Source organism: Agelaius tricolor, unplaced genomic scaffold, assembly GCF_023055355.1.
Source record: "Agelaius tricolor isolate 1412-34295 unplaced genomic scaffold, bAgeTri1.0.p SCAF_8, whole genome shotgun sequence".
Lineage (NCBI taxonomy): Eukaryota > Metazoa > Chordata > Aves > Passeriformes > Icteridae > Agelaius > Agelaius tricolor.
In genome coordinates this window covers 32,014,570-32,041,847 of record NW_027269268.1, presented here as the reverse complement: position 1 = coordinate 32,041,847, position 27,278 = coordinate 32,014,570, and the positions used below count along the sequence as shown (strand labels likewise).

Below are 27,278 nucleotides of genomic sequence, written 5' to 3'. Positions count from 1 at the left end.
CTTCTTGAGGTTTATTTTTTGTATTTAATCAGAGTCATTGACAGAAAACTACGGAGGAGAGCGGTGTTTAGGCGAATTCTTCGGAGCGTTGAAGGGCCGCCGGCGGAGCGGGGTTGGGGCGGCGCTGTCCCGTATCCCGCTTCCCTTTCCGGCCGGCCGCTCCTCCCCTTCCTTCCTTCCCGCCGCGGCGCGCGCGTTCCAAAGGCGGCGGGAGGCTGCCCTGAGGGGCCGGGCCGGCGGGGACGGGCTTGTGCCGCTTCTGAAGTGAGCTGAGCGTAATAGCTCGAAGGAACAAAGAATAGCTTGAGGTAGCAAAGATATCCCGTTCTCTCCCATGTGCCGACACAGAGAAAGCTGAGTTCTATCGTGGACAGTTTCTCACTAACTTCATCCTCGGTTTTGTATTGAGCAGCGTATACTGAATAGCGAAATGTCCTCAAAGAAGAAAATAAAGAAGACTCGTACCAGCTCTAAGCCAGAGGTAAGTTTCGCTAGGCAGGGCGGAATTCAGACAGCCAGTGTTTCGGTTCTGTAGTGTTCAAAGGCGGGCAAGGTGACGGGCCCTGAGGGGAAGCCGTGTGAGGGGTGGCTGAGGTCTCGGTCTGCTCAGCTGGACACTGAGGGGAGCCCTCATCGTGGGCTCAGCTTCCTCACCAAGGGATTGCGGAGACAGACACCGATCTCTCCTCTCTGGTGACCGGCGAGGGGACCAAGGGGAGCGGCCTCAAAGGTTGAGGTTGGATATTAGAAGTTTTTCACCCAGAGGGTGGTTGGACACTGGCCCAGGCTCCCCAGGGAAGTGGTCACAGCACCAAGCCTGACAGAATTCAAGGACTGTTTGGACAGTACTCTTGAGCACAGGGTGTGGTTCTTGGGGGTATCCTGTGCAAGGCCTTGTGGGTCCCTTCCAGTGCAGGATATTCTGTGATTCTGTGTTGCTGTGCAGTTATGGCATTGTCTCCGGAGGTGGATGCAGAGGGGTTAATGCAGGGCTTGTTTTGCACTGGGAACTGCTGGGGTGGGCTTGGGGTGCTGATGTGGAGTTTTCTTTTTTCCTTTTAGGAGTAGCACAAAATGGATCATTGACTTTCAAACAGGCAAAAGTTTAAAAACAATCTCATAAAAGAAGATTTATAGTGAAAGTAGTTGATGTGTATATTTGGTACTATAATAGAAATGGTGGGGCACTGCTAAGCATTGGTAAAATTAAAAAGCTCCAGTGGTCAGCCTTTTCTGGTTATAATTCACCCTACAGGTACACACAGAAATTAGTGAGGAAAATCACTTGTGCATTTTGTGAATGGCATACAACTGTTCTATAAACTAGTGTCATTTTCCTTTACCCTTCTGCTTTACAGAAGTGTCTCTGTAATCCTTGATTTGTAAATTCCACCATTTTTTTATAAGAAGTTGCTCTATAGCTTTTCAGTTTCTTAAGATGAAAGTAATTATTGGACAAGGGTGGAAATTTATGTGATATAGAAATGAAAGAAAAAATATTTTAATGCCTGAAAAGAAAGACTAGAGGTCATAGAAACCAGGTATTAGAGTGTTATAAGATTTCTAAGCTTGTATATGTTTATGAAATAAGACAAAGCTTGCAGTAGAATACAGTATCAAATAGCAGAACATAAACATTTCATACCATCGCTTCTTTTAGGGGAAAAACCCCACAGCCGGAGACAAAAATATGCTTTAAATCCTTATGTCATAGCTTAGGAATCAATATGGTTCTGCTTAAGTGTATTCCTAGCCAAATGTTCTTGGAATGTATTGTCACATTTAATCTGTTGTACATTCAGAAAACTGGGTAAAGTGGCTGTTAATTTCATACCCATGCAGGAGCACAAAGCCAACTCCAATCGTTGGAAATCTCTTCCACTTGAGGAACCAGATGTCTCAAGGATATTGAAGGTAGCAGAAACAAACCAACTCGAGGAGCTTGATGATTCCTTTGGTTAGTATTATCTTGAATGTCATTTAATGCATGGTTTTTCACAAACCAACCACATGGACAAAATACTTCAGGTGCTTTCCTAGGAAAAGGTTTTGGTTCTTTGCAAGAGAAAGTAATAGAGAGGAAAGATAGATGGGATTTTATGTTATTTTCTGTAATTTAGGAAGTAACAGGAATAATGCCGTGGTATGTGCAAATAAAAGTCAATGGGAAAATACTGGCTATTCCACCTTTATAGTCTGAATGGTAGAATTTCACACATCATAGTATTGCAGTTGTGTAAGAACTTACAGTTAAAAACCAAAGTTAACTTATTCTCTATTAAATTACACAAATTATGAAGTGACATTTTTACCATTGTAAGAACATTCGTGGTGGTAGACCTGGACATTTGCAGGGGTGTTTTTCTGCCACTGTCAGGTGTTACTTAAAGAAATAACATAGAGCCATACAATTTGTGGTGAAGGACTAAAACCACTTCCATGCTTTATATTGGACTTGTGTAATGAGGCCTCAATACACAGGAAGAGAATCAATTTAGATGAGGTAGATGCCCTTCCGTGTGGAGTCCTCTGTTATAGCTATCTGTACTTTTTTTTTTAAGAGCTGTTTCTCAACTGTAAGAATTATTACTCTGAGCAAACCATGAAATATAAATGCAACTTAGGAATAGCATTGACAATGAGCTATAAAAACAATTTAGCAAAAGGGTTGTTTGTAAGGCAAGGCTGCAAAATGAAAAGCTCTTGTTCCTGTGGTATGTATTTAGACTGCAAAAAGGATGCCCACTGACAATAATGTAAACCAACACAAAAGTTTTGTGGCAGTGTGTTTGAAAAAGAATTTTATGCTGTGGAAGGCATGCTAAAACCTAAATTTTTCAGAGTTCTAATTATTTTGGTAGCTACCTTCAAGAATTCTACATTTACTAAAAAATTATTTAAAAAAAAAGAAAGTAATTGTTTAAATGTGTAGAAGGTTTACATATGCCATAGCAAAGAAGAACTTGAAATACACTGTACCAAGTATTTTACTTGTTCTATGCCATGTGTACATGCTGAGCTACCTTTGATTTGGGTTCATAAAGAAATAGCAGGTGGATGGGTACAGAAACTGCGAAACCTTTCACTCTATATTTTTACATAATCCTCAAATAATACTTGTAACAAGAACTTCCTTTTTATTAGTTAGCAAACCACAAATATTCTAACTAAATGCTTCATGGCTGGCAGTGCTCTTTGCCTTAACAGATGGGAGCAGTGGTCACACAGTTTATTTTTTGTTCTTTATAGATCACCCTTTGCACAGTACTGCTGTGGATGCTTATGGAGAGGAACATTCACAAAACGAGGCACTTGGTCGTGTTTCAGCACCACAAAGGCAAAATACAGACAGACGGTCTGTTGGAAAAAAAATAAAATTGTCAGCATTTAATTTAATCTTTAGATATTTAGATTTGAAGGGAAAAGTGTTTTGCTTAAATTATGAGTAACAAAGAAAATTATTTTAAAATATTTGAATTAAAATTTTAGTATATTTCTAATATGTATAATCCAATTTGGTTTAAATCTGAAATTGTCTTGCTATTTAATTCAAGTAAGAACTTTAATAGTACTTGTATGAGATACAGCTGTACAAAATGTTCCCCAAAACACAGAGTTTTGTGTATATGGCTCATCCTTCCTCAGAGAGTAGTAGTGTATGTTTTTCTTTTCCCAGTAAAAAACAGCGTCACTCAAAGCCCTCCAGTGGTGATGTTCAGGAATTCAACACAGCTGATGCTGGAGAGGAACCCCTTAAGGAGACTGCGGTACCAAAAAAGTTTCATGATTATTTTCAGTCAATTTAATTTTAGTTTACTTCATGCCATGCCTGCATTAGAGGGTGGGGGGAGAGAAAGACCTTCCATTTGTTTCTTAGTACTTAATTGTATCCCAGATAATCAGTCCTCAGAGTATTCCAATGAGGTGGCCAAGTGAAATGCTCAAAGCTACAAGTCATCATGTCATCAAGGAATATAATAGCCAGGTGTTCTTGGATCCTGTAGCCTATTCTCTTGCTGGTTTGGGAGTATATTCTTTCCTTTTTTCAATTATCTTCTTTGTATCTGGAATATATGTTCTCAAGGAATGGCATACTAGATGGAACATGAATCCTTTGTACTTGTTTGGTATTGAAGCAAAGCAGGTTTATGGGAAAAAGAATATTGATAAAATTAATTTTGAATATGTGTTAGAATTAAAAGCCATTCAGTTTTGAATGAGTGTTTTTGAACACTTAGTCCACTCCCTGCTGCCTGGCCAGTGGCTGGAGGATCAGTGGCCAGGGCAGTCAGGCAGCCTCTGTCCTGCAGTAGGGTGACCACTGGGCTGGGACTGGTGGAACAGGCCAAAGGAAATGTTACTGATGCTTCAGTCAGGAAATGCTTTCTGCATGCTGCATGATTGTCATCTCTCAGGAGTTCAGATGAGTACACCTAGGGTTTCTTCTGGAAGTTAATCTGCTTTTCGTGTCACAGAAAACTCTGATTACTAAATTCCAGGAAGACAAGGAGCAGCTTTCAGAGGAGAACACATCAGATCCTTCTGGTAAAGTACACTTTTCAGAACTCCCATATATCTTTTCTTCATTCAAGATCAAAGTTTTTCAATGGTTTTCATTTCTGGAATGTAGCAACACAGTGCTTCTAGAAATGGGAAGTTTCAGTTTTGGTATAGACCCCCATTTGATCCCCATGGTTTGCATCCCTGGATGTGGCTGTTCCTCTCCTGAAGGGGTAAAGCATAGGGTGCATTACACCTCTAAGTCAGCCTGGTTTCCTTTGGAGGGAAGCCTGGAATTATGGCTGTGAAGCTGTAGGAGGTGTCAGTACATCCCTTGGTCTGAAGCCTGGAGCAGCAGCTGTGGGACAGAGCTTGGAGCACGCCTGGCTGCAGTGCAGGAGCAGCTGTCGGTGTGAGGTCCCTTGAGACAGGGAGCTCCAAGACAGTGGCATTTTTCAGCAGGAAGAAACTGTCCCTTGGGTCATTTGCTTCCTTTGAACAGGACCCCATCACGTTTTAGTACTGGATTTACACTAGGGAGTGTGTGAAGAAACATGGTTTAACTTTTTGTGGAATTGGTTTATAATGCTATTTCAAAGTTTAAAGACATGCATTTGTGTGGAGTGGGGTTTTTGGAGCATATGTGGTATTAATAAAAGAATGTATACAAATACAAAAGCTCATGATTCTTTGAGTAATGCATGTTGCAAATTCAGGCTAATAGTTTTTTAACACAAAAAATCTAAAAATTAAAATCTAAAAATCAAAAAATCACATCTACAGTACACTATGTAGTTTATTACTTAGTTTACTGATGTGTTCCTGGGCTTGCTTGAATCAATAAATAATAAGAATTAAGTTACATGTCATTGATCATCCCAGTTCTAAGGTGTTCCCAGGTAAATCTATCACAGTTGCACAGGCAATGACAGATGAAATAATTGGAATATTCCTCTTCTCAAATTTCATGTTAAAATACTCATAACTTTTGGGTGGTTATTTTGATGGTGGGCACCAGAGTTTTTCTATTGTTTTACAATGTGTACCAGAATTGTGCAATGCTTATGTTCATTCTGTTGTTCCAGTGGATAACCCACATTCTGTACAGGTTTGGTGTCCCAAAGAGCTGAAGAGATCTTCTAGAGATATTACAGAACTGGATGTTGTTCTAGCTGAGGTTGAGAAGATAGCAGCAAATTACAGGTAAATAGTCTGCTTTTCCATGAGTGGATATTCAAAGCTTTAAAAGGAAATAGCTGTGGTTATGGTAATGGGCTCTCCTTTAGAGAATCAGTATTGCATGGTTACATTCTGATGTTAAGGATTATTAAGTATCTATGATACAAATGTTTCTTCACATGTAATCTTGACATGGTCTCCAGGGATTTGGTATTTTTCCAAACATGAACAGCACATCTCAGCTGCTATTTTGCAAGGCAGAAATAAAGCTATTGCTAGGATATGAAAGATCTTCCATTGTCTATCTGCTTAACTTTGGGTTTTATTTGTTACTCGAAGGGAGGGTTTTGGATGAGATTTCCCCTTTACTAAACCAAATATGTTTTGTCCCTCTGACTTCTCCAGACAAAGCATAGAATCAAACATTTGCAGAAAGGCTATCAGTGACTTTTCTTCCACTTTCAAGGATCAAATCACTGATCTTGTAAGTACACCAGAGATAAAATCAGTTTTGGGGTCAAAATACCTATGGTTTTATATTGCCTTTTACATATTCATTTTACAAGCTGTAAAAGTTTCCAGTCTCTTGTCAGTATAAGAAATAGGAAAACACAATTTGTTGTGTGCAGGTTAGAATTGGCTGCCTCTGTGCAGGTTTTCACAAGAATTGCCTCTAGACACAACGCTGGGGTCATGCAAGCACTTTGCCAAATTGTCACCTTTTGAGAATAGGGAAGCATCCAATAATCCTTAAGTGTTGGTCATATTAAAGTCATTATGTAGTAAAACTGGTGAGCTGCATCATTTAGATGAGCATACAGCTATGTCAAACACTGTTTTCAAAGCTTGTTGACTAGAGGTTTAAAAGGTGGATTTAATTTTTGTGCTGTCTCAGTGACTTCTTAGTAAGACCTCTAACATATTCCAGGAAAAATCATCCTTTTTTAATTAACATTTTGAACATAACTGTAAGTGTAAGATATTCAAGAACCATCTGGACACAATCCTGTGCCACGTGCTCCAGGATGACCCTGCTTGAACAGGGAGGTTGGACCAGGAGACCCACTGTGGTCCCTTCCAGCCTGAGCCATCCTGTGATTTATTGGCAGGAAAGATCAAGGTGATTCTGATGAGTAAAATGAACTCAGAACTTTGCAGGACTTGTGCCAAGTACAGTGGCTAAGTACTAAAGCTGTAGTTCTGAGTGGTTCATTAGCAGTAACAAGTTTTGGGATTACCCGATTTATACATCTATATAAAGATATAGAAAAATTAAGGAAGGTAATATTACAAGAATTGGTACAAGGAGTATTATTTGCACAAGCTCCTTTTGTGCAACAGTTTTCCTCTGGCATGAGGAGAGAGGAAAGAATCAGTACACAACTGTGATGTCCCTTTGAACCAGGGTTGTTTTTTTTAAAAAGAAAAAAACCACTTTTTATGGTATTCCAAAGTCATTCTTGCAGCCATGTTTTTAGGAGCATAGTGATGACCTGTCAACCTGTAATTCTTCTTCTCTGTAGATAGCAGGAGTCCAGGAATTAAAGAATATGAAGAAGAAAAATGCTAAGGTAAGCACATATATATCACTAGATTGTAGAGCATACAGTTGTGGGCATTGGAATGTTGAGAACTTGACTGGAAGAGACAAAATAATTTCCAGAAAGGTGTACTGTACTCAGAATCAACTGCACAAACAGAGGTTAGGGAACTACAGGAGGTTTTTTGGACAAGATCTGAGTAAATGTTGTGGATTTCAAACTCCAGATGTGTACTGCTATATGGTGTAAAAAGAATGAGTGCATGTTAGGATGGGTAAGATCTGTGCATGTCAATTACTCTTTTGTCTTTTTGGTTTTTGTTTTTTTGTTTTTTAATGAGTGAGGCCTCTGGAGAGCCAGTTAAATGAGAGTTAACCTTAAAGAAACATAAATGAATATAAAATCTAGGATAGAAACCTGTGAGGATAGAATGGCATTGCTTAATTTAAAGAAGGGAAGACTCAGGCAGCTGCATTCCCTAAATAGATGCAGAATTTTTGTTCAGAGGAAAACAGTTCCTCTCTTCATTTATAGCAAGTAGGAATTTGCTGAAAATGCAATAGGAATGTTGTCAGAAGGAGGCACTAGTGTAAGGGCATAAAAACATTGCAGTGGTTTCATCAGGGAGAGGTGAATGCCCTACAGAAGAGAGATTTAAGAGCAGCTGAGGCACTGTCTGGATCTCTGCCCAAATTAACATGCTCTGCAAAATTTTCAATGGCAAAATAGCTTTAACAAATAGTCACCATAAAGCTTACCCTGGGAAGTAGCAATTAATATGCTAAAGTCTTGTTGACTTGGGGTGATATGGTAAACTGCTCTGCATGTGAAATGAAAATCTTAATACACACCGAGCATTCACAGCCACTCGGATGTGTCCTTAGTTTGCTTCTTAGACATTTGTTTAAAATTAAATTTTTAGTTGCTAAATTTAAATTTATTATGAGTTTTGGGTGTTACTTTTTTTTAATTGCATGTTATATTAAAGAAAGCTTACTTAGTTATGGCAATCATCTTGAACATACATTCGCATTAATTTTCATTTTTAAACCTAAAACCTCCTAGAGTCCATAATGTTTGAAATGAAAAAGTCACAAACTCCTTTTGTATGCTTGTAAATCCAATGTTTTTTAAGAAAAATTTTGGATGGAGATTAGAGTTTGATACTTTAAACAGCTTTAAATTGTTTCAAATAAAGATGTAACATATGGCAGTTTTTCAGATCTGGTATCTTAGAATCTTCCACAATGACAATCAGCATAAAACGTCAGAGAAAAAAAAGGCAATAAAATTTGAGTTGTTTGCCTTTGAAGTTTTAGAAACTGTTTCACAGACTTTGCTCACTGTTTGTTTCAGGCAATAACCAACATCAAAAAGAAAAGACAGCAACTGGTGCAAGTCAGAGAAGAGCTAATTAGGTGTGTTCTAACGATGGACAATAATAGCCTGAAGAACTTAAAGAGTCTGGTATTTTGTAACTCAGAAGGGAAAGTAACTTTTGTTCTCTCATTTTATTTTGATGAAATTGCCACTTTGCTTTTTGTTTTTACAAAAGCTCATGATAACCTCTCCTTTACATATTTCAGTTGCCTAGGCACTCATTCTTGCAAGCTCTCTTAGCTGACTAGTTACTGGGAGGGTGTTTCTCACCTATGTTCATAGGAAGAACACCAGTGTTAGGATTTGAATTGCAAAGGTGCTGAATCATAAATTACAAAGGTAATACAGAGGACTTCTTTGGTTTTGAGGTGAAAGAGTGTATTTCAGCTCTGCAGGTGGGTTGGGGTTGCTCTTAGTACATGGCTTATTCCCTTCTCATGTGGCCACACAATTCCCCCTCTCTAACTTGGCATTAATCTTAAGTGTCATTTAGATACACAGCACAGGAATTATGTGGTTGGAAGAACCATTAGACTTCTCCAAAGCCCTTGGGTTGCAAGTGACAAGCTTTGTACTGAAGCTGCATTTAACACACACCCTGTAAGGTAACTCTGTAGGGAACCACGGGCTTGGATCTGCAAAAAACAAGGCAAAAACCTTTTCTCTATGGCCATGAGAGGTGTTTTTCTTGGTAGTACTATGGACAAACTTTTCTCAAAGAACTATTTGAAGCCCCTGAAAGCTGTCTTCACATTTTTTTATGTTGTGTTTTAATCCTTTGATCATTTTAGAAGGTTTTTTTCTCCTGCAACCCTGTTATATGAAAATCACTGTTGGTGCTCAGTTCTTGGAGAGCTACTTTAACAGATTAAGCACTCCAGTTTATTTAGCAGAGGTGTAGGTAGTTTGTAGATCCTGAATATGCTTCAGCATAAGCACTGACCAACAGCTTTGCAGGCAGGGGTGTGCAGAAACAGAACACCTTGTATTTAAGAAACTACACTTCAAAAACAGAAATGCTTAAGAAAAGAGTGGCAGACTCAAAAGACAGGTTTGGGTCTTTTTGGTGTATTTGGACTCGTGCCCCTGTTTAAGTACTATGCTTGTTCTGCCTAAGCACTATTCTATAGTAACCTTTGTTTTGTATTTCTGACCAACCTTTTAAGAATTCCTTCAGAGGAAATAGGGTCATAGTTATTCATGCAATAAATATGCAGATGTAAGCATCAAAGTCTTGATCTTCTTTCAGAGCTGAACCGCAACTGATGCAACTACAAAGAGAATTTGCTGAGTTACAGGAAAGGAAATCTTCCTTGAGGCAAACAATTGAATTAATTACTGATTTAAAGGAGCTACAGCAAGACTGTTTGGATTATAGAGAAGAAAACCCCCAAAAAAAAGTGGTAGTAAGTACATATTCTGCATGTGTTTCAGTTTTCTAAGTGTTTTTCTTTTAATTTGTGACATTTATTAACATCTCTTAAGTAGCAGTATTATGTTAATTGTCTTTGTGGAAGCAGTTTGAGAATCACTGCTGAACTTTACTGTAGTATCTCACTTGTTTTTTTGGTCTCCTATTAGAAGCTGGAGTATTTCAGAGCAGATTCTGCTGCCTTGCTCTCAGTATCCAGGAATTCAAAGGACATAGAAATAAATGAGCTGTCCTTAGTTGTAACTTTTTTTATAGAAATTGAAGATTAACAGTGAGACAGAAATAATTAATTTTTTGTGTTGTTGTTCAGAAGTAGGGAAAGCTCTGGCACTTCCATGTAAGATATTTAATGCTGAGAACAGTGCTGGTATGTCAGGTTACAGAGTAACTTCTCATGTAGCCTTAGAACCCATTCCCGTTGCACCCAGGACCTGGTGTGGTATTTTCTGTGGACAAGGCTTACACGCCTGCCCTGTGCAAGGGAAATCCTCACATTTCAGAAGACACTCTAATGGTGGCTGTTCACTTTTAAAGGTCATCTTGCACCACTTTAGAGGAAAAATAAATATTGATATGTAAGTGATCTTTCCAAGAGTTAAAAATGTTGCCTTGTAATTTTATTTCCTTATCAACAGTATGGACCTTCCAGCCTCCCTGCTCTTCTGGTGGAGTCTCGGAGAATTCTAGGAGCAGAAAGGCACTTTGAAAGTATCAATATGAAACTCGAAGAGGCTCTGGCTGTACAAAAAGAGCAGAAATCAAAGAAAAATTAAGTGTCCTTTTAAGACATTCAGTAGGAACAGTTATTAGAATTGTCAGTGCTTAAAGCTTGTTTAATCATTGTTATTCTGTTTTGTTTCAGTGTTTAAAAGAAGTCAGCAACTTAGAGATTTTATCTTTTTATTGTTAAATAGTCTCAATGAAAGGAAATAGTGATCACAGTTAATAAAACTTTTCTGTACTCAGAATGCTGGGTGTTAATCTTGTCCTATGAAAGTTATCTTGAGAAGACTATATTCATAAAGAGAACAGAGACTCTGGTTCAACAAAGATGAATAAACAAATATTTTTATTAAATTTGCATTTGAAATAAATAATTTAATCTTGTTTATGGAAATAAGTCCGTTTTGTTGGCTTCTCAGTAAAACTTGGACGTACCACTAACAAAACAGAAACTGTACAGCAAAGAGCGTTAAAAGTGCTAAGCTTGGAGCAGCATTCATAATGAATATTTTAATCCAGTTCTCTTCAGCCCCCACGTAACCTTCCATGATCTCCTCACGCCTGCTGAAGTTCACCTAGGCACTCCATTCTTTGTCCTGCAGCTCTGGAGTGGTGCCTGTGAACCACCCTGCAGGATCTTTCACACCAACATGAGCCACACAAGTGTCATTCACTGCTGGCCAGGCCTGTGCTTAGCTGCCTTCTTTAGTGTGGAGGTCTTCTTTCCCCAAAGCTTCCAAAAGAACTTCATCTGGGATTTCTTCCATGGCATAATTCAGACTGTCATCTGCAGCCTCAGCTAGTTCCACATCTTCAGCAGCTTCTAGGAAACAGGCATCATCACTTGTGTTTTCCCACTCACTGTCTGACAACAGGAAGTCTTGAGACCAGCTGTTCTCTGGGGATACTGAGCTTTTTGACAACTCTGACACATTAGACTGTGGATGTACTTTTCCTTCTGTGTGCCCCCTGTCATCCATTAGCATGGACTCTTCTTCCTTTAAAAAACAAGAACACTACTCATTTCATATGCAAATACTCTTGATACCTTCAACTGCTCTGCAAGTTTGGAGTTTGTGCTGTCACACAGAATGGACACTGCAGAAAGCTGGCCAACACTACAAGACTTTCCAGCATATTATATATAGCCACATTAACCTGTGGAAGCCTATTTTAATAGGAGTAGAAATCCACTGTTTTTCTAGCACCCTACAAGTAGCCTGTTGAATACAGCTTCATAAAATAATACAAGGTTAAGACTAACATAAGTTTCTGTTCAAAGATACTGTCAGGACCTGAAAAATATAGTTAAATGACACTTTCTGAAAATGAATAGCTATTGATGAGCTGCTTGAGTAGAGCTTAATGTGCCATTCTGCTGTATGATATTTAGAGCTATATAGTTAAATTTAAAAGTTGAAAAATATCAATTCTTATTGCCTAAGCACTGGAAAAACTCGTCTGTTCAGGGAGTTCACCCAGAGTCTAGGTGCAGGATCAGGTCAGTTTAAATATTCTGTCTGTCTGGGGAAATCTGCTGCTTTAGTACCCTACAGTGGAGATAAATGAATTTCAGAAATGAGGGTTGCTGCCTTACATTTGGCTCTGACTGACTCCAGTGTTCCAGAACCAGTTCTGTTTTACTTTGCATGAAGTCAGACATGCACAGCAGAGCTAAACTTGGGCAGTTTCTCTGTTCTGCACCTGGAGCAACCTTGTGGCTTAGACATTGGGAACTGCTGCTCACATCAGAACAGAAAGTCTTGAGTCCCAGCTGAAATTAGACAATTCCAGTAACTTAGCATTGCTGTAGAACTTAAAAATGAATATATGGAGCTAGCACACCAGCACAGCTGTTCTGGGAACTTCTTCTATACCACTGGAACAATGTGTGGAGCTCTCCCAGCAGACTGGGATGTTAGTGGGATTATCCAAGGGCTTCCAGAGCCTCACAAGAACTTGAGCATCTTAACAGGACAAAAACGTACCTCTTTGAAAAGAGATGGGAGGCATATCCCAGGAGGCAATGGAAAACCTAAATCAAATATAAGACATTAATTAAAGTTAACATTCCAAAATTATATTAAGTTATAATTGAGATCACAGGCTACATACTTTGTGATTTGAAGTTTTGTTCTCTGCAGACAGGATCGTGACACTTTTGATACCAGACTTCATTCTTTAGATCTACCAGAATCCTAAGAAGGAAATTATTTTGTTTTTTAGTATCAGTGCATAAATGAAGTGAATTCATATGGTAGGAAACTCTAACACTAAATGAACAGGTTTTGTTCTCAGCTAGGGACATTGCTTTCATACTCTTGGCATACTTACTACATATTTGTTTTGTAGAATTTTCAGTAAACTTCAGATTTCTTAAGTTTAAAGAAATAAATTTTTAAGACTAACATCTGAAAGTGAAATGTAGTCAATTTCATTACATTAAGCTTGGAGAGAAAGTCATCAAATTAAGATTAGCATATGGGACTTAACTGTAAGATAAGATTTTGTTGCTGCTGCTGCTGCTGTTACAGATAATGAAATTATAAAAGCTACATAAATCACTATTTTCTGTCAGCTGATAAGGCCACCCAGCTTTTTCAACTGTGCTTTAGAAACACCAAACTTCAAGCAACTCACTTGAGAAACAGCAAGTTCATCCAGCTGTGGGGTTTTTTGAATATCTTTGTTTCTCAGAAACACATTCCTTATGTTTCAGTGATTTTAAATGTTACATAAAATTATTTCTAAGTTAAAATATTTATACTAATTATATACCGTAATTCTAATATAATCTAAAAAACTGACTTTCTGTCATTTATTTTGCTAAAACTATGGGAAGTCTGAGTCCTTGTAGAGTAACTAGCAAAACTTATCTTGATTCATGTGGCAGGAATTACCATTCTAAAATACCAATTCTCAATTGTTAAAATGACAGAGTCATTTTAATAATGTAAGAATGTAATTTAAGAAGCACTGTAAATTAATTTAAAAGCAATCTGCTTGCTTTCTTATTTTTCAGCTTCCTAGCTGGGAAGTATCAAAACATAGTATTGTTTAATAGCTTTAATATACTCTGACTTTTATGTTAGCATCTTTGGGCCCATATTTTAAATACCATGAAGATTACTGCAAAGAATTAGTAGAAATAAAAGTCCAGTTATCACAAAGTAGACTTGGGAAGGGCATAAATAGTTTCTTCGGTTTTGTGGGGGTTTTTTTGTAATTAAAACATTGTATCCCCACAGAGCAAGACAGCAGAAGTTGTAACAGTTGCTGATTCTATCCATAAGAGTTTTTTCAGCATTTCTAGAGAATAACAGTTGATCAGGAAAATAAATAAAGCTGTTTAAAACTGAATAGTTAAAGAACGTACATTATATTGTTACTTTTGTGAGCTCTTCCAATATTTTCACACCAACGGTAACCAGAAATATCATAAATAAGTAGTTCTTTGAGAGAGAAGTAACTCCATTGTCTTATCCCTGAGGAAAAAAACCAAAATCTTTAAATTCTTTAGAAATAGTGCAGCAGAAGACTCATTTGTAAATGTAAGGTGGTCTCTTTACCTCCTTGTAGCCCATCTTTATTAACCAAGGAACGAACAAAATTATCAATTTCTGGATATGGCGAACCCTGGTAACCTTCCATGGGATCTGTAAAACCAAAGGCCACAAACACACACTGTTAGTGGGTTCCCCAGTGTAATATGGCATTGGAACACTTACACTTTATATAGACCACAGGTAGAAAATGTACATGAATCACATCACACTCTTAAATAAAACCAGGGAGAAAGCCACTGTTGCTTTCTTGTAGGTCTTTAAAGTGCCACCCCCATCCCCGAGGTGCAGAGGGAGCTGGGACAAAGCAAGACAGCTGTGGTCCAGGAGGGAGGGTCAGTGGCATTCAGGTGCTGCAGAGCATCCTTCAGTGCAGATGTACTCTGCCTCCTGCAGAAAGGCAGCTGAACAAGGGCCCTCCCAGAAATTACCAGGTGTACAAGTCACACAACATCTACGTTAAGAACATTTTTTTTTCTATGCAGTAGAAAAGGCTTGAGGTACCTCTGCTGCTTCTGGTAGTTTTACTGTTTAAAAAAGCAGATATTTTTCTCTCCTCCTCTGAAAAGCCAGATGACAGAACTTTTACGTCATCAATCGCTCTAAAGGAAGGGGAGAATACAAAGAGTAAGATTCTTACAGCATAACACAGTACAATATAACTCCCTGTAACATCCCACAGGGTAGAACAACATGACACAGCCCTGGGCCCAGGGGTGAGCCAGGAGGCCTCCAGAGGTCCCTGCCAACCTTGACCAGCCTGTGATTCACTGTGCACCTTTCCCTGTTCCTGGAGCACTTTCCCTTCTGGCCTTGGCAGTTTCCCTGACTCCCACCACAGGACAGGGGTTCCTCCTCCCCAGCAGCAACATTTGGTCCCTGGCCAGAGTCCCAGGACCCACCCATTTAACAACTGCTGGTCCACACTCCTACAGCAGGATGGGCTCTAGATGTAGTATTGATGAAATATACCCTTTGGAAGGTTTCTTTTTATTTTTCCCCTCTGTCTACAATGAACTGTTTTTCTCTGCCATATTGCTAACTGGAAGCCAGATGATAACAGAAGTCTGAATTCAACACAGCAGAATTTCTCATCCATATTTATGGTGGATTCAGCTGATGCCTATGATCTGAATACACTGTGTGCTTTACTGGCATCAGGTCAGGATAATGAACACTTCAGGCTATAAAACCTGAAGTCAGAACAAATACATGTTTTCAATAAATATATTAATACTATTTTAACCTTTCTGCTACAGCAATGATTAGGATCTTTTTAAGATAAGGTATGACATATCAGAGGTTTAGATTAGATACAGAAAACTTGATTATTGTCTGTACAAGTACCCAGCCTACAGAGGGGGCTGCATCAAATGGGAAATCTGGTATGCAAAAAACACAGACAGAAACCCTTTTATTTCTTATCTTACTTTGAAAAATATTCAGAATTCTCATATTTAACTGACTAGAAACCTGTTAAGTTTTGCTTCCAGAACTACGTAGAATCTGACCAACTTAACAATGGTTATGTTTTGGCATTTTGAGTGTGTATAGAGAAATGAGGCACAATTAAGAGGCTGTAACAGATTTGAAGGCAGGTTTAACAAAATAACAAGACTGCCAAGAAATTTTTTTCTTCAAAACCAAGAAATTCTACTAGGAACTCCTAAATTACACTGTAACAATGTTAATTGAATAACTGCTTATTCATAATAGTTGTTTATAACTGCTACAGGAGAATTATCATTAAAATAGATATTTAAAAATACTGTACATTTGACTGGAATTAAGTAATTACCCAATGTTGCAGATTAAAGAGGAAAGAAAATATGCTTCTTCCAAGGAAACATCCTTTTCACAGTTGGGGATAAACTTATTATCCTCTGCTATCTTCAGAATCACATTTTTTCCTGCTTTTGATGACTTATACATCCGGAAATTTCTATTCTTTGTATAAACCCCTACAGGAAAAAAGATATTTCTTACCACAGCAGTGCTGGCTAGGAATTAAGATACTGAGCACTTGTAAATTAAACCATTTTCCTTAGGCCCAGCTAAGAGTCTAATGAATGGACAAAAACTGACTAGCTCACATGCCACAAAAGAAATGCAACACAGCAAGATCATGCACACACGTACACTTTTATGTTACAGAATAATTAAGGCAAATGCTCAACACCTCTACATAGGCATTTTAATCATTCTGACATTAGAATTGTTAAAAGTTTCCCTTCAGTACAACAAATTCGTTCTTTCACAATAACTTTGTGAAATACAACTGAGCCCAAAAAGCTGCACAATTATTTTAACCAGAAAGAACTTAATCAGCCTTTCTGTTTTCTGTGGACTTCTTCACAGCTTTTCTGAGACATGTATAGGGAAAGCTTAATTCCAATCTCAAAAACAAACAACAAAACAACAATCAGGTATCTTAACATTGCATAATCTATCTAATAATTAATTGAGAAGGTGAGTTTTATTTGCAGGTTGCATTTGACTTTCATTAAGAGAAAAGCACTTACAGAGCTCATACAAGAAGAACACCACAAAGCTTTCTGTCACTGCAGCCTCATTATATAATTCAGTAGTTCAGCAATTTTGACTTCAGCTCTCCAATTCTGAGGTAATGTGCATAGCATAAATACTGAGGATGGGTAATTATGGGAAACTAACATCAAATTCTTAAAAAGTGAGACAGGAAACAAATTGTTTTGATTTGAATTCCATTTACAAATATGCTTGAAGGAATTTTGAACAGTAGGTGAAAGTAATCTTTCTTACTCAGTAACAGAGAAGCCTACTGTAGCCAACTTTGGGATTACATTTCAATAGATCAGACATACTAAAGAGGCCCACAACAAAAGTGATCCTGAATTCCATGAGAAGAATTTGAAGGAATGGAAGTTCTTCAGAAGAGTCTGAATAAAAAACCCAAGGTAGAATCCTGAAATGTGTAACACACTGCTGTGCAAAAGCGTGCTAAGCTATTTTCATTTCCCTGAGATAAGGCAGAAAGCAAAAAAACCCAGATATGGAGTTAAAGGAGGATGGAACTTTCAAACTCTAGTTTGTCTATGGGAGTTATGCTCCTGGAGATTTGTAACATTTTAATACCATGAACAGGCTATGCCCAGCTGGGCCATGAAGTGCCCAATCCAAAATTTCTATTATTTCATCACTAAAAGCTAACAGCTGCCATTCCAAACAGGGAAAGAAGGCTCAGTTCATACATGTAGAAGAATACAGAAAGCTGTGCCTGTAAGACGACTTCTTTTATTAAGCAGCTTCTAATTCAACTGAAATAACAAAAATGCAATACATGCTATCCTCTTTCAATCCAAATGGGAGCACTAAGCCCTTAAGGGAAAAAAAAAGTCTTGTGTGGAAAGAACCACTTTAAACTTCAGAACAAAATAATTAAATGTAGTAATATAAGAAGTTCCATAGACCATGAATCTAAGGCTCCTTTAAAGCACAGCACTTAGGATGGCAGTTTCAGCATGTATTTCAAGTCTGACCATAGGGACAACATTATTCAAAGATTAAGGAACATTTCATTCTTAACCTTTGTTGCATTCCAAAGGGGTTTAAAAACACTTATACTTACCTAGATCCACAAAAAGCTGCTTGTTGCCTTCTTTATCGTTTACTATTAGGAAGGAAAAATCCAAATTTTCTCCCTGGTGTGGCATTTCCACATCCTTTGTTTCATGAGCAATGGCTGGCCTGTCTTTACAATCATCTTCAACAGCTGGGAGGTTTGTAAGAGACCCACCTAATCCAGCTCCTGCAGAACACTGGAAAACATTCCCTGCTTCTTCTGTTGGAATCACAGCAGCCCTACTCTGCATTAATTTTATGGCAGGCTGCAAAATGATTCTCACAAAGTTACCTTAAAAACAACCAAAAAGGCCAGAAGCAGGAGAAGTCATTTATGAGTCAAGAAAGAACTTAAAGAGTTTCTGTGCAAACATTTTTCAAAACAGCCAAATGGAAGTGGTTGAAGCTCAGGGATTTTTTAGCCCTTCTGGATTTTTAAAAAGAAATCTTTTGACCAGCCCACTGTATAAAATGGTTCTGGCCAGTGACTGAGAAACCAACGCCTCACAAGAATCTGTACTAAACAGCTTAAAAAAACCCCAAAACTTAAATAGTAACAAGCTCAGCTTTAGGATTCTAAAAAGCTTGTGACTGTCCCCTCATTATTGCTTTCCCTAATTTCACTTTCAGAATGATTGAAATGTTGTATTTACTGATGTACGAGATTGACCAAAGCTTACTCAAACAAACAATTACTTTTACAGAAGTATTTTGTAATGACTTTTCCAACTCCCAGTACTGTATTTCAACTCCCATTGTAACTCCAGGCTCTGCTAGATGGAAACCAAAGACACACAAATAAAAACCATGGCCAAATTAGTTCTAGGGAGAAAGCAAGAGAAGATAATAAATACAGATGTGGGGGAAAAACTATGAAGTGGAAGGAATACTGGCAAGGATGATTCTGTACTGTTGGATGAAGCTTCCATGGGGAACATGAATGAATATGAAATACTGTTCCTCCCATGCTACATCTCAGCAGAATGACTCAGCATATCAAGCATCAAAATCATCATCCTCATAATTCATTACAGGACTACTGGGCCACACAAATGAGTCAAGACAAGCCTAAACTGGCAATTCTCTGTGTTGGAGTTTCCATATCTGAGAAATCCTGACTCATGTAAACAATTAAAATTGCTTTCAGCTTTCTCTTAAGCATGTTTATGCACAGGTGGCTTGAAATCATCTTTGTCCTGCCTTTTTGACAATGTACTGAGCAGAAATTAACTGTATTTAGAGCAAAAACCAGCACTTTAATTGTTAAGACTGACATTCATCTGAAAATTAAGGAGCCATAGACTTGCCGGTTTCATAGAAATCAGTATTTTTGTAAATAAAACATACAGGCACAAAAAAAAGTTACTGTTTTGTAAACACATGCTAATTATAGGAAAAGAAAGTAGCAGATGAGAAAAAATGAGGCTTAATGAAATAGAGAGTAATTATGTGTATGCTGGGAATACATATTTGTTTCTACATATAATTCCATTAAAAGAAATACTTGTATGGGAGTTGTCACTGTATAAAGTCAAAACCTCACCTTTTATTTCTAGGTGTAAGAGAAATAACACACTTACCAATATGAGTGTTATCCTTAAATACAGTCTTTTGGGGTAGAAAAATTAAGTGCCGACTAAATTTTTCATCAGTACTGGAATCCAAGTTCAAGACATCTTCTGACGAACAATTTACATCATAAAATTCTTTTAATTTTTGGCTGACAAGCTGAAATTATAAACATTAATTATGTTGTTTTACTCTAGTAGTTGCATCTACAAAACCTAATACAAAATCAGATTCTACATTTTTCTCAAGTTCTTTTTTTTTCCCCTCATTTTGAGCATACAAATAATTTAATTCAAACTAACCTATATCAAGTTTCAACCAAGTTTGACATAGACTTTATTTCCTTAAACATGCAAGTCACTTAACACTTAACTAACAGTGATAAGCTGAGAAGAGTTCCAGTTTCTCAGGTCAAAGTCTGGTGAGGAGGCTTTACCCTGCAGGTTGTTTTCCACCACCAAGCAGTTCACACCCACAGTGACAATATTTGCAATGCAGACTCACAGGAGTAGAAGATGGAGGCTGTCATGATACACAGCACTGGTGAGATAATTCACTGTGATGATTTAGCTAATTCATTGGTACCACCCAATGAACAACAACTAAGCAGAAAACAGATTTCACTCTAAATTAGCTCTAAAAAAACCTTTCATAAACCACCAAGCTACTGATTACTCATGATTAGGACTCGGACTCAGAACCTAAAGATCTGGAAGCTTTGGTTTCAGCAGCTCAGATCCTCCACCCAGCAAATCCAAAATCCTCTTCTTAACCTGAGGAATCTCTAAATTTCAGAGCAGAAATCCACAATGGACAAACCCCTCTAGATTCTGTATCAATGAAGGGTTCTTTATGAAGGAATTACCTCAATAATCTTTTACTTTTGTTCACTTCTAGCTAGAGACATGTAGGTGACAGAAGTCTCACAAACAGACATCCACTCACAATTAGATCTTTTTAAAACAGAAGATATTCTTCTAAAAACATATGAATGCCATATTGAACTTGCAGAGAGCTCATTTACCAAAAAAATTGCAATAAAATGGAAACTGCACTATTTAAAAAAAATTGATAATTAGCAAAGGTATTTAATTTTAGGTATCAAATTGGTACATGCAGTCACATGATGCTCTCTACATCATCATTTAACTAAATTATAATGAACTGTCATCTAAAGAAACTTTCAGGAGAGATTCATCTAAGCCTTGACATAGGACTGCACCATTAGGCAAAGGGAATCAACTGAGGAATATATGAATGGAACTTTTATTCATGCTACTTTAAAGAGTACCTAAACATTCCTTCAGTTTTACAGCTTTGAAGTGGCAAAGCACATAACACAATCTTCAAAAGTAAACCTACCATGTCAGTAAACCTACCATGAATACAAACAGTCCAACAGCTGTCATTCTTTGTCTTTCAATTAAATTTTTGTCTCTCTTAGATCAAACCCTTGCTTTATTTAAAATAGGATTTTTACTTAATTGAAAATAATCACTGGGTCTGCAATTCTTTTAATTTTACTATAGCATAATCAATATAAAGTGGTAAATACTTTGGTTTCTTATTAAATTAACAACAAATTCATATTCATCCACAGCATGACTTTGCTCCAGTTTACCTCAATTAACTTCATGACCATACTCTTGCCATCTGCATCAGGATTTGCTGGTTTGTAAAACTCCAAATCAAAGTAAAGTTTGCAAGCATCTTTTTCAGGAATTACTTCATAGCAATGCATAAGACTTGTTTTGCAACCTTGACTAAGGAGAAACAAAAACAAATCACAACCTCTCATGATAAACATTATGAGCATGATAAACATGCTTATCAGTTGCAAACAAGGATCCCATATATTTTATTCTGCAATTAACCATCCATATGTGAACAACGTAGTAGCCCTATAATGCTTTGAAAAATTTGTAACTAACACCAGCATCAAGTGTCAGTCAAGATTGTCTGGCCTAGAATTTAATTTTGTAGAGTAGTCTCCTCCCCATGCCCCCCCAGTCTTACAATACATACAGAAATGTTGAGAATTCAAGGAACTATGAAAACTACAGTAAAAAAACTTAAGTTATCACTCATATGTCTTTAGCACAAACAAAGAGATTATATGGAGTTTTTTCTAATTAAATTAAAAAATAATCCCAGCATCAGTTTCAGAAAAAAAAAAAATCAAGTTTTACGTATAAAGATTGAGTCTGATTTCTTTCACTTCACAGCCAAATGTTTTATTGTAAAACAAATAGGGGGGAAAGTTCAGTACATGACTGAATTGTCAATACTTGGAACTACATCATGCAAATGCAAACCCATAAATCAGTTTCCAGACACCTGCATTAACGCCCACTGAAACTGGTGTATGACTAGTCAGAGAAGTATGTTTTTGTCATGGGTTGGTATGATCCCCTGAGGAAAGATGACAGCAAAAGCAAATCTACTCTTAATAAATTTCAGTTCAACAGACAGAGTACTTAATTCACAGGAAATAATGGCAACCAGCTACTCAAAAGAAAGTTGAAACCCACTATAGAATATATTGTTTTGTCCTTGTAAAGATTTTTCCCATTGCCAAGATGAAACCTCAGGTAACCCAGTCCAGCTCTGAGCTACTCAGAGCAGCAGATGGCTTCTGGGAATACTGTCCACTGACAGCTCTTACTAGGTAGGATATCCAGTGTACCACTAACTTTTAGTAACATACAGAGCACCTGCTCCAATACTCACGTGTAATAAAACCAAAGCTCTTTGTATGTTGTCACAAGATAAAACCTCTGTCCACTCTGTGTGTTCTTTTCCAAAGCAAATACATGAACATCCTTTTTAAGTAAAAACATTGACATTTTTTGTTAGTTTTATTCAAAAAGCCAGTTTAAATCTTCCTAAGTTCCTACTTGGCATCAGTTAAAGGTTAGTAAATAATAGAGAACTATAAACAGATCACTTATCCTTTTCCACACTCAGTAGCATCTAGTTTTAATTTAGAACATCATTCTGATTTCAGTTACATGGTAAACCTTTGAAGCTTTTCTTTGCTGTGCAGTAATTTAAACTGCTTTCTCTTTAAATTATTGTTCTTTCTGATCAGTATCAGGTGGATCTAAAGGGAGGAGGAACAATGTCCTGAAAGGAGCAGCCTCATGGACATGATGGCAGTATAAGCTTTATGGGCAAATATTCTTCAGACATTATGTTGTTTAGATCCAAAAATGGAAATCTGAGAAGAAAGAAAAAAAAACTACTGCCAAGCCAATGAGAACCCATTTTGGAAAACAGGGTGTTAGGATGACTTGAATACCTGAAACAAGTATGGAGAAAAACACAATACTTTCTTTAAAAATAGCAATCAATTTAAAAAGTGTTAAACTGAAAGCAGAGGATACCTTTCACACAATATTTATTTGGCTAATCACTTCTAATCATCTGAACTTGCTACTCAGATGCCACTGGAGAGTTGTATTGTTTTTATTTAGTCTCTGCCTCTTCTTTATCTCTTTTTCTTCCTCATTTTTTCCCTTCTCTTTCTTCCTACTCAATTCTCACTAACCTTCCCATTCTCCTGCCCACCCTGACAGCTTGTTCATCTTGAGAAGGAGCAAATTTATCACTACAATGTTCCCAAAAAGCAATTTTACTGTTCAAAGTTAACACCACATATCAACTTGTAAGTTAGAACAGAACTAGTACTTCAACTTAGAGAGACCTCCAGTGCAACATGAGCTACAAGGACAAAAAAAAAATACTTGCAGTTTCCGGATTAGGAGGAAAAAGATCTTGTAAATTGAGAAAGCCTTCACTTGCCAGCAGCAATTTTAAATGATGTCAGTCTTATGATGAAGTATATAAAGAGTAGAGACATTTCCCTAACACCTAACATACCTCTTCACAGGCTTTTACATAATTAAATGCTTCAGCCTGTCGAGAAAATATTTTCCAAACAGAGGATGGCATAGAGGGTTTGGACAGTCTTGGTCTATAAACTGTAGGAAGAGGATTTCTTTCATAGTGAGATGCTAGTTCTTCCACTTTCTTCAGTCTTTCTTGCCATTTTCTCTCCATTTCTCCTAAAGCAATTACAGATAGTCAAATCAGTATTAATCCATTTGCAAGGCAATTTTAATTTGAAGATATCCTGTACTCCTCACTGCTTTTGATTCTGGTTTTGTTGAATGTAATTTATTAATTAACTGGGAGTAGCCAATATTCCAAATCAATGCCCAACCTTGCTATGATATTCATTTTAATATTAAATGTCTCTACACTGTTTTGGAAGTACAAGAGCTTCATATTAACACTATCAAAGATAAACACAACAGAATAAAGACAGTGACAGAAGGCCTAGGAATTTTCATTTTTGTCTACAGAATGGTATTACACTCCTCAGAAAGTATACAAACTGTTGGCTAGGCACATTATATCAGTAAGGGTTAAAAAAATACTAAGAGTAAAAGTAAAAAAATACTAAGAGTAAAAAAAATATTTTTCCTTTGTGGTTGGGGAGACAAATGAGATAATTAAGTGTATGGGAAGTACAGTATTTGAGGAGTTAAGACTTCAGGACTTTAGCTCTGAGCTCTGTATCTTGAAGTAAAAGAACTGAAATCAAAAATGAGGGCTCCATTCTCCACTGCTGACCTTTGCTATTGATCACTCATACTTTCACCTGCTTTAAAAGCTCATGTATTTTTCACAACCTTAAAATAGCAATCTTATCTCTTTTCAAGAAATAGAACCATGCAGTAAATCTTGCTATCTTGCAACCTTTAAGCTTCTAGTCCCATAAAGGAATCCAAATGCTGCAGAGTAATGTAGTAAAGCATAAACACACATATGTACAATTATCTGTAAGTGGAACACCTGCAAATCAGTAAAAAGCACTGCCAGGAAACTGTGAAACAGAGGAAGAGAGGCAAGAAGTAACAAACATGAAGGGGAATCTTCTTGTTCTGCCCAGCACAATCACCTGGTTCTCCTAACAGCCCCTGGGTTGCAGTGAAAGATAAAAATGAAAATGAGCATACTCAAAAGTATTCAAACCTTTAACAAGCTGGATCCACAGGGCAAATCTAAGTACTTAAATGTTCTTGTGGAGCCCCAAAGCCCAAATTTTAGATCTTCTCATTTCCCCCTCCAAGTTTTCCATAGCAGACATTTCTGGACACTTACATTTCTGCCCACTGTTCTAGGCCTGCAAATGTCTTGATAGTCAGTGCCTGCATCAAGTCTAAAACCAGAATGTTTTTTCTGCAGGGGTCAAACATATTACCTCTATCCCCCTTGTCCATCTTCTGACCTGTGCATTTTCTTCACTCCTTTTTTGTGCTCTTAGTGTCTTCTCTGGGAATGAAAAGTTAGATTATAGGCAATCAGCATTTCTCAGAAGTGCTAACAGAACTTTCAGTTTCATTTTGATATTGCTGGCTGTAAATTAACTGGGTGGGTGAAAAGGACATCCCTACATCAGCATTCTCCCACAAGGTGACCAATAAAAAAGGAAAGCAAAGGAGAAGCCCCATAATTCTTTATTAATTTTAAACTTACTAGTTATATCAGCTGGGAGGATACCTGAACCTGGGAGAAGAGCAATGACCCTTATTTTAAACTGAAACCTATCATGGTTCTTGCAGCCCAAACACTTGGTCTCTCAAGAGTCCAACATGTCAAGTCTTTTCAAGGCAATTTCAATTCCTGTGTGAACCATACCACAACACATCTATTTAGAGCACATACAATTAACACTTACAGACCAGCCTTCTGAGTTCACTGGGAAATTCTCACTTCATCCTCCTCTCCTATGTCCCACCAGAAGTAAGGGCAGTATTTATTTGTGTTTGACTTGACTGAAAGAAATTTTGTCACCAACATGTTTGGACTTCAGTGTTAGTGACTCAGCAGGATGACTGCATGGAGAGTCTGGAAAAATGTCTCCTGAGCAATGACTTAAAGAACTTGCTATTTCATTTTCTCTTTTTATGGAAGACTACTTCTCCCTTTACTTCTCATGATAATGACAAAACATATTACGCACACCTCCTGACAACTGAAGCTGAGACATGCAAATCAGCTGCTACTCAAAATAACATTACACTTGTTTCCTGGCTAGTATGTATCATACAACATAGTTCTATGGCAGAATTCATGGTCCTTGACACAAATAAATCCCTGAGATTTTCTCCAAGCTACTGATTTGGCCTTAGAAGAACCCATTAAATTCCTTAACAATAGTGAAAATTAGCCTAGCTATCCTTAGGTTGAGCTGACGAGTGGTACATTAACAAACACTACTCATCTTCCCAACAACAAATGTTCTTCTTGCCCTCCTAGCAGAGGAAGTGGCCTCTACAATTACAGAATCATGGCATGGTTCAGGCTGGAAGGGACCACGGTGGGTCACCTAGTCCAACCTTTCTGCTCAAGCAGGGTCATCCTAGAGCACGTGGCACAGGATTGTGTCCAGTCAGTTCCTGAGTATCTCCAGTGGAAGAGACTCCACAACTCCTCTGGACAACCTGTTCCTCAAATTAGGATTCCAAGTGCAAAACTCCATACATCAGATGATAAGACCTGAAAAAGCAGGTTAGTACCTGTTATGAGAAGCTGGAATACACAGCTTCCAATGTTATCTGACTTCTGCTACTGAAGATCAATGTACAAATATGAAACCAACTGACCTGAAAGTTGATGATGAAGCCAAAATCAGCCCTCAGCATCAGAGCACTGTTACGCAAGGCAGGTCTGTGGGCATCCAGGGACAGTCACCATGCAGGTGGGCAAAAACCCTGTCCGAGGGTGGTCCTGCTGTGGTACAGGCCAGCTCACCCACGGGGATCTCACTCACTGAGGTCAAGAGGAGGGCTGCTCATTTAGGAATTATCCCCACTGATTACTCTAGATGGCCATTTCCTTTACAAACCACCATTTTTTCAGAATCACAGCATATTCTGAGTTGGAAGGATCATCTCTAATCCAACTCCCAGCTCTACTAATGACCACCTCCAAGAGTCACCACGTACACCATGTACTCAACAATGTCATCCAAATGCTTCTTGAGCTCTGTCAGGTTGGTGCTGTGATCACTTCCCTGGGGAGCCAGTGCCCAGCCACTCCCTGGGTGAAGAACCTTTTCCTAATATTCAACCTCAACCTCCCCTGACACAGCTTCAGGCCGTTCCCTTGGCTCCTGTCACTGGTCACCACAGAGATCAGTACCTGCCCCTCCTCTTGGACTCCTCACAAGGATGCTGAAGACCACAATGAGATCTCCCCTTAGCCTCTTTTCATCTTGGTCTGTTCATCTTCCCCAGACTGAACAGACCAAGTGACCTCAGCTGCTCCTCATATGGCTTCCTTCCCCCCAAAGCCCGTCACCATTCTCACTGTGCCCAAAACTGCACACTGCATTTAATATGAGTGTAAATGTACCAGAACGGCCCATTTGTTTCAGCAGGCAGAGGAACTCAAGCAACAGCGCAAACCTGACAAGGTTTGGGTTACACCATTCGCACCCAGGAGCAGCAAGGACAGCCGTACCCAGCTCAGCGCTCAGAGCCCGCAGGGCGCGGCGGCTCAGTGTTCCGCCATAGGGCCCGGCCCGGCGAGCTCCGGGAGAGCAGAGGAGCCACCCCGTGCCTCCTCAGCCGGGCCTCGCACACCTCTCTCCGCGCCGCGAGGACCCAGAGGCCGGGCCCGCCTCACCCGCGCCGCTCCCGCCGGCACCGAATCACCGCCAGTGCCCGCTGCCCGCCGCCATTGAGCGGGCTGCCCGCCCCGCGCGGGGCGGGCCCAAGG

The 27,278-nt window shown here is 38.4% G+C and overlaps 2 protein-coding genes across 9 annotated transcripts; one reads left to right on the top strand and one right to left on the bottom strand.

The window, feature by feature from the left end:
- Positions 1-180: 180 nt before the first annotated feature.
- Positions 181-10,987, top strand: CENPU (centromere protein U). 3 transcript variants are annotated; one of them, XM_071432199.1, is made up of 12 exons: positions 181-308; positions 410-481; positions 1,843-1,957; positions 3,250-3,355; positions 3,677-3,767; positions 4,476-4,545; positions 5,586-5,703; positions 6,085-6,163; positions 7,203-7,250; positions 8,577-8,638; positions 9,850-10,006; positions 10,668-10,987. In XM_071432199.1, exons 2-12 carry the CDS (start codon positions 431-433, stop codon positions 10,803-10,805), a joined length of 1,035 nt encoding a protein of 344 aa, XP_071288300.1. In that variant the 5' UTR covers positions 181-308; positions 410-430; the 3' UTR covers positions 10,806-10,987. The 3 variants fall into 3 exon arrangements, with proteins under 3 accessions (XP_071288300.1, XP_071288299.1, XP_071288297.1); XM_071432198.1 differs by having other exon boundaries at positions 183-308; positions 413-481; XM_071432196.1 differs by having other exon boundaries at positions 187-481.
- Positions 10,988-11,073: 86 nt separating this feature from the next.
- Positions 11,074-27,268, bottom strand: PRIMPOL (primase and DNA directed polymerase). 6 transcript variants are annotated; one of them, XM_071432191.1, is made up of 14 exons: positions 26,966-27,265; positions 24,757-24,827; positions 23,370-23,554; positions 22,218-22,309; positions 21,109-21,250; positions 19,499-19,646; positions 17,926-18,210; positions 16,117-16,279; positions 14,823-14,920; positions 14,325-14,411; positions 14,132-14,240; positions 12,871-12,953; positions 12,744-12,790; positions 11,074-11,753 (listed from the first exon to the last, which is right to left on the bottom strand). In XM_071432191.1, exons 2-14 carry the CDS (start codon positions 24,773-24,775, stop codon positions 11,448-11,450), a joined length of 1,764 nt encoding a protein of 587 aa, XP_071288292.1. In that variant the 5' UTR covers positions 24,776-24,827; positions 26,966-27,265; the 3' UTR covers positions 11,074-11,447. The 6 variants fall into 6 exon arrangements, with proteins under 6 accessions (XP_071288292.1, XP_071288294.1, XP_071288291.1 ...); XM_071432193.1 differs by having other exon boundaries at positions 26,996-27,265; XM_071432190.1 differs by having other exon boundaries at positions 27,021-27,265.
- Positions 27,269-27,278: the final 10 nt, after the last annotated feature.

Coding starts and splice junctions, on each gene's coding strand:
- PRIMPOL (XM_071432191.1), bottom strand. Junction 19,647..21,108: donor TGGTCATGAAGTTAATTGAG/GTAAACTGGAGC, acceptor TTATAATTTCAG/CTTGTCAGCCAAAAATTAAA. Junction 16,280..17,925: donor GCAGCTTTTTGTGGATCTAG/GTAAGTATAAGT, acceptor TTTTTCCTGTAG/GGGTTTATACAAAGAATAGA.
- CENPU (XM_071432199.1), top strand. CDS start 431: ATGTCCTCAAAGAAGAAAATAAAGAAGACTCGTACCAGCTCTAAGCCA. Junction 4,546..5,585: donor GAACACATCAGATCCTTCTG/GTAAAGTACACT, acceptor CTGTTGTTCCAG/TGGATAACCCACATTCTGTA. Junction 8,639..9,849: donor GTCAGAGAAGAGCTAATTAG/GTGTGTTCTAAC, acceptor ATCTTCTTTCAG/AGCTGAACCGCAACTGATGC.